This window comes from Otolemur garnettii, unplaced genomic scaffold (genome assembly GCF_000181295.1).
Source record: "Otolemur garnettii isolate 467f Iridium unplaced genomic scaffold, OtoGar3 scaffold00018, whole genome shotgun sequence".
Taxonomy (NCBI): Eukaryota; Metazoa; Chordata; class Mammalia; order Primates; family Galagidae; genus Otolemur; species Otolemur garnettii.
The window spans coordinates 17,230,550-17,237,459 of NW_003852413.1; the positions used below are offsets into that span (position 1 = coordinate 17,230,550).

Below are 6,910 nucleotides of genomic sequence, written 5' to 3' on the forward strand. Positions count from 1 at the left end.
GGTGTACATGGCTGGCGCCTTAGCCACTTGAGCCACAGGCGCCAAGCCAAAAAGGTCAAAATTTGAAGAGAGACTAGGCACAGGTTATTCACACTAATAAAACATACAAGCAGAAAAAAACTATGTTAACAGTGATTAAATAACCCAGTTCAGTGGCTCACAACTATAACCCTAGCACTCTGAGAGGCTGAGGCAGGCAGATTGCTTGAGCTCACAAGTGCGAGACCTCATCTCTAAAAATAGCCGGGTGTTGTGGTGGGCACCTGTAGTCCCAGCTGCTCAGGAGGCTGAGGCAAGAGAATCGCTAAAGCCCAAGTGTCTGAGGTTGCTGTTCACTGTGACACCACAGCACTCTACCGAGGGTGACATAGCAACACTCTGTCTCAAAAAAAAAAAAAAAGAAAGGCTACGTCAATTCCAAACCAGTGAATTACACAAACAAACGTATTCCAGCAAGATACTGAATACAGTGACCTTATTTAAGTGGTACAACCACTCTGTGGGGGAGATGCTATCTCAATTCATTTTTACATTCATTGATGACATGGATAATTGATGTCCACAACTCCTGAAGGGAAGTCAATCCCCTGGTTTGAGGTGGGTTGCTGACATTAAGGTCAGAACAATCTCTTTTCTTCACTCTTAGCTACTATGACATGCCATTTTCCTATTAATTTCTAATAAAATACGTAATTTGTAATGAGGTTAAAGATCCTATTAAGTAATGTGGGCTAACCTAGAATTTTTTTTCTTTTCTTTATTTTTTTTTGAGACAGAGTCTCACTCTGTTGCCCTGAGTAGAGTCCCATGCCCATGTTGTCTCAGCTCACAGCAACCCCAAACTGTTGGGTTCACAGGTTTCTCGTGACTCAGCCTCCCAAGTAGCTGAGACTACAGGTGGCCCCCGCAGTGCCTGGCTGTTTTTAGAGCCAAGGTTTTGCTCTTGCTCAGGCTGGTCTCAAACTCCTGAGCTCAAGCAATCCACCCGCCTCAGCTGGGATATTTTTTATATATAACCATTGAGACATAATGAGTTTCAATGGAAAATATGGAACTAGAGTGTCATTTTCATGAGTGGTTTGAAAACAGGCATGACATAATAAATATATTTGGTCTTTGTCTGTGGTTCCAGGCACAGAGCTCCAAAAACCCTAGGAAAGTCCCTGGGTGGCAGAAGTGTCTTTATTCATAATGAACCCCTTCTGGGTCACATGGAATTTGTATTCATAAGGTGACTTAGAATGGGGTCCCCAGATAGCCTTAGGATGGGGCCTATATCATAAAGGCTGAGCAATTTAAAGGGTTGAAACTTTCAGAGTCACTCAACAATTTTTTTTTTTTAATTGAGTCAAGCCTCACTTTGTCACCCTCTATAGAGTGCAGTGAAGTCATAGCTTACAGCAACCTCAAACTTTTGGGCTCAAGCAATTCTCTTGTCTCAGACTCACAAGTAGTTGAGATTACAGGTGCCCTCTACAACACCCAGCTTTTTTTTGTTTGTTTAGCAGGCTGGGGCTGGGTTTGAACCCACCAGCCCTGGAGCACGTGGCCAAAGTCCTAACCCCTGAGCTACGGGCGCCCAGCCTCACTTAACAATCTCTGCCGGCGCCTGTAGCTCAACCGGCTAAGGCGCCAGCCACGTACACCTAAGGTGGCGGGTTCGAATCCCCAGCCCGGACCCGCCAAACAACAATGACGGCTGCAACCAAAAAATAGCCGGGCGTTGTGGCGGGCGCCTGTGGTCCCAGCTACTTGGGAGGCGGAGGCAGGAGACTCACTTGAGCCCAGGAGTTGGAGGTTGCTGTGAGCTGTGATGCCACGGCACTCTACCCAGGGGGACAGCTGGAGGCTCTGTCTCAAAAAAAAAAAAAAAAAAAAAAAAAAACAATCTCTGCATAGCATGTGCAGAGATAAAGATTAAGCTGTATAAAAACTCTTGCTGAGTTTCTGGGTCCAGGAAAACATCCATGTGCTGGAAGGCAACATATCCCAACTCTTCAAGGACAGATGTTCCTTATCTTAGGACCCTGCTGGACCCTACCTATGTACCTTTGCATCTGGCTGTTAACTTGTATCCTTTATAATAAACAGGTAGATATAAGTAAAGTAGTTCCCTGAGTTCTGTGAGTCATTCTAGAAAATTAATGAGTTTGAGAATGGGGTCCCTAGGTCAGAAGTATAGAGACCTGATTTGCCAATGGCACCTGAATTAACAAAGATTTGTGGGACAAACCCCTTAACTTGTGGGATCTGATGCTATATTAATTCCAAGTAGTAGACACTGTTATGAACTGTACACTCAGCTTGTGTTGGAGAATTGGTTGGTGTGGGCGATCTCTCGCCCCCTACATCTGGTATCAGAAGTATTCTGTGTAAGTATGCAGAAACAGTGCGGAGTCTCATCTTCATGTATATCAGTTTTCTCGGTTCTACCACAGGGGTTAACAATAGCATAGCCACTGACTGTTCCTCAGAGCAATTATGAGAATGGAGAACGTAAACATGCATTTTAAGCACCTTCGAGAAAGGCAGGTTGTACATCTAACTAATTTCCCTAATGACAAAAATAACTTGCACATTAGATTAAATTAAAACAGCCCAGGCCAGGTGCAGTGGCTCATGTCTATACACCCAGCACTTGGAAGGCCAAAGCAGGTGGAATGCCTGAACTCACAGGTTCGAGATCAGCCTGAGGTAGAGCTAGACCCCGTTTCTAAAAATATCTGGGTATCATGGTGGTCACCTGTAGTCCTAGCTACTTGGGAGGCTAAGGCAACAGAATCGCTTGAGCCTAAGAGTTAGAGCAGTGGTTCTCAACCTTCATAGTGCCATGGCCCTTTAATACTCTCACTCAGGTGCCTCTTCTCTCCTGGCAGAGGGAAGACATTCCTGATGGCATGTGCTCTAAGGACAGTGAATTAGAAGTTGCTATGAGCTATGATGCCATGGCACTCTACCAAGGGTGACAAAGTGAGACTGCCTTGAAAAAACAAACAAAAAACCCTAAAAGAATAGCCCATAAATGAATAGTGTAGAAATCTAAATTTCCTTAATCCATGCTTCCCAATAACCACTGTTAAAAGTTTGATATAGGCCAGGCAAGATGGCTCACACCTATAATCCTAGCACTCTAGGAGGCCAAGGCAGGTGGATTGCCTGAGCTCACAGGTTTGAGACCAATCTGAGCCACAGCAAGACCTCATTTCTAAAAATAGCCAGGCATTGTGGTAGGCGCTTGTAGTCCCAATTACTTGGGAGGCTGAGACAAGAGAATCACTCGAGCCTAAAAGTTGGAAGTTGCTATGATATCATGGCACTCTACCAAGGGTGACAAAGTGAGACTCTGTCTCAAAAAAAAAAAAAAGCTTGATGCAGCAAGTTTTGAAAAAATAAATCTCCACTTTTTCCCTCTTTGCTGTCATCTAGTTAATTTTATAACATACTTTTTATAACATACTTTATAACATACTTACTTATTAGTTTGTAAAATTGGAAAGACTGTATTTCCCACACCACAACCAACCTGCAGGCAGAAAGGAATGATTAATCACAGAACTTCCCAAAGAATTTCTAGCTAGAAAAATAAGCCTACCTAAGTATATATATTATAGAAGGGATAGTGAACAAAGCTAAATAGTAACCATGAGATGCCCTAATCTTGACTTTGGGAACCCATAAAAGGCAAAAAGAGTATGGGATTTCATAGAAGGGTAAGAGGTTATTTTACATTTTGAGTTTTAGCTGTCCTGTAAATGGAATATTTTCTCACTGAACTCTATTATATCATTATTGGGACAATGTTTCTAATAGGCTATGCTGAAATTTATGAAAAGAAGTCTCATAAAGGTAAATCTGTCCTATATACAGGGTAGACATAAAGTTCATATGCAATTTAAAATAGGTCAACATAGTAAATTGCGCACAAACTTTATGGACACCGTGTATAGTGCTGTGTGTGGTAATAAAAACAGCCACCATTTACTAAGGACTTAACCATTTGCCAGACATTGATTGTTCTTAGCCATTTTACATACATTATCAGAAACCTAACCATTATGTACAAAAAACAGTCCTATTGCTTGGAAAGGGTAAGGAACTTGTCCAAGATCATTTCTCCTAAGGCTAACCAGCTCCAGAATTAGCTTCCAGTGGAGTGTGCAATCTTCACTCGTGAATTTATGTTATAGTACCAACCTAGACATTTTTCCAGGTCTAAACTCTCCAAACTCAGAGATTGAGAATTGTCCCAGGCCTGAAATTCAGGTAGCATCCCAACTACTCTCTATGTTCTATAACTGTATCAGAAGAGAAGTAACTTATTGTCATATGACCTAAGACTTTTTTCCAGAAGGGGCAACATCATCACCTTGAGCTTTTTCACCTGTATGAGACAGTGGCACATAGCAAGTACAGCATGATGCTATAACTTTTGGAAGTGATAAGGTATTCCCCAGTCATCAACCACCAGCTATCTGGCCTGCAATCAGGGTATCTCATTAGTTTTAAAATGGAGGCAAATCTAGTCAGCTTAGATTCTAAGTTATTTAAGTCACTTTTTTTGTCAGCCTCTTTATGGTACTCCCTATGCACAATACAACAGCTTTACTTACTCCACTAGCAGGACCATAAAAGCTTACCTCAAGTATTCGGTAGGTGGCTAAGGATCCAGGAAATTCATCAGCACAAATTTCCATGTGACTGAGTTTCTGAGTTACATTCTCCTCCACAGGAGACATCTGTGTTTTATGTTCAAGGCTGTTCAAAGAACACTTGTGCTGTTCTTCTACTATTAAACCAGATCCATCTTCCCTGCTTCTAGGTTCAGGTATTTCACTCTTCTTGTTCTCCAAGAGCAAACCCTTCGAATGATTTTGGTTTTGGCTAGGTGCCAGCTCAGGAAATTCAGTAAAAAGCCAATGTCTATCTTTGAAAAACCCATTTTCGTGAATTTTGTAGAACTTATTCCAGTATTTGTGAGCATTGATTTCATAATCAACTGTAAATAGTTAAGAAAAACATTTAAACGACTTTTACTTTAAAAAACATTTTTTTAAGGACCAATTCTCAACTATCAAATATCAAGCAGTAGAATCACAATCTCTGCGCTGATGGCACTTGAGTTCACTGAGCCCTGCCACTTATCATTATAATCAAACTCCCCCTTTCATCATTCCCAAGGTGTCTAACTTCTGCTTGAACTGTCAGAGAACGTAGTACCTATCAATTTTTCTCCCACATCTCTAGATGTCCTTTAACACGAGACAAATTCTAATACTGGGCAAAATCTTCCTAAAAGCTTCTAGTCAAAAGGTCCTACCATTTCTCAGGGCCATACAGAACAACTCTCATATCTATGGACAGTTATTTTCCTCTTTAGATTTTATTTTTTTTACAAGCTAAATGGCCTTGTTTCTTCTGTTGTTCCTCATGCAAACTCAATACTACTAACCAACATATAAATATTAAAAATGGAAACAAGGCTAAAAGGAAAATAGAAAATGGTGCCAAGAGAAAAATGTCTGAACTTTAGTAGGAAGAATAAAAATCTAAGAAACCGGACTTTAGTTCCACTACTTCTACTACTAACTGACTGCTTACCTCTAGGTAAAGTACTTAATGTCCTGGGGTCCAAGTTTCTTTAACTGTAAAAAGAGGATATTGGACTACATGATTTTCAAAATCCCTTTCAACTCTTAATTTGTTCTGATCTAGTCTCTGTCAAACTATGCTGGGCAATATTTTGTAACTGGAATGTTCTCATTATTGCACAGAATTCTTTAAGTGATTACTCACCTCAAATTCCTAGTCCAATCTTCAAACTGTCTAGACCAATCAGTCCAGGTTTTATTATCTAGGTATATTTTGCAGTGAAATCAATCACCTCTTTTTCTTTGGTCAGATTTATTTCCACTTAGTTTCATCCACCTTTCCTTGGCAAAAGCCCTAAACCCTCATATCCACCACACAAGTAAAAGACATTAATAATTACCAGTCTGTAAGAGTCATTAGCCACCTGCAACAATATTTAGAATGGGATTGCTTGAATCTAGTTTCAAAGGCAATATCTCCTCAAACAAATCATGTAGAAAGTACAGTTTCTAAGATAATCATGTGACCACACAGTTGAGACAGGCCAGCCATATCAATACAAGTCTCATCAACAGAATTAAAGACAGCTACCCTTTCCCAAATTAAAATTAACACGAATCTTGCCTTAACAAGATTTTGTTACTGGGCCACCTTTTTCCCTCTTTGCTCATCCCGTCCCCCGAGCTACTCCTGAGTTATGCAACGGGCCAGTAACAAATGATACTGGCGGTCACAATTCGCTGACCTCTCGGGCGGGCGCGTTCAGGAGTAGGGTGGCTGCCAATACCAATGACCGGCCCACCTGGGCGCACCTTGTTTCTCCTGGCATACCCGCTGGGTACTGTTCTCCTGGACTTTTTTCTCTGCTGCCGCGGCCTGCTCTTCCGACCACGCCACATTGTCCCTGAGAAAATGAAGCGGGCAGTTCAGGGGCCTCGTCTCCAGCCAGTGGGGAGAGTGAGCGGCGAGCCTGGGAGCGCTGCGTCCCCCTACCCCCCGGGAGGAGCGCGCCTAGGGTAGGGCGGCGGGACTCGTGACCAGCGGTTAGAGACTACTTGGAGAGCTCCAGTTCAGCGGGACAAGGGGCGAGCAGCAGGCAGGGTGATTACCAGGCATTGTGGTGGAAGACGCGCGCCGGGTCGTTCAAGAACCGTCTACCGAACTGCTGCCTCTTGCCGCCGAGGGCCACCGGCACCTCCTCAGAGTAAGAACCCGCCATGACACCGGAGCCGGAAATGCCTCCCTTTCCGTAACTGGACGACTTCCTGCGAGCCACACCCCCTCCCGGACGGCGCTGTGTCTGGGCGGGAAAAGAGGGGGC

General features: G+C 42.9%; 1 protein-coding gene across 1 annotated transcript in view; it reads right to left on the bottom strand.

Annotated features, from left to right (window-relative positions):
- Positions 1-6,837, bottom strand: part of METTL2A (methyltransferase like 2A) — an 18,346-nt gene extending 11,509 nt beyond the window's left edge. The window contains exons 1-4 of the mRNA XM_003786218.3: positions 6,699-6,837; positions 6,402-6,493; positions 4,638-4,996; positions 3,474-3,523 (exon numbers count right to left, since the gene is read on the bottom strand). Coding sequence (XP_003786266.1) covers positions 3,474-3,523; positions 4,638-4,996; positions 6,402-6,493; positions 6,699-6,808 — 611 coding nt within the window. The 5' untranslated portion in view covers positions 6,809-6,837. The remainder of the gene's footprint in view (positions 1-3,473; positions 3,524-4,637; positions 4,997-6,401; positions 6,494-6,698) is intronic.
- Positions 6,838-6,910: the final 73 nt, after the last annotated feature.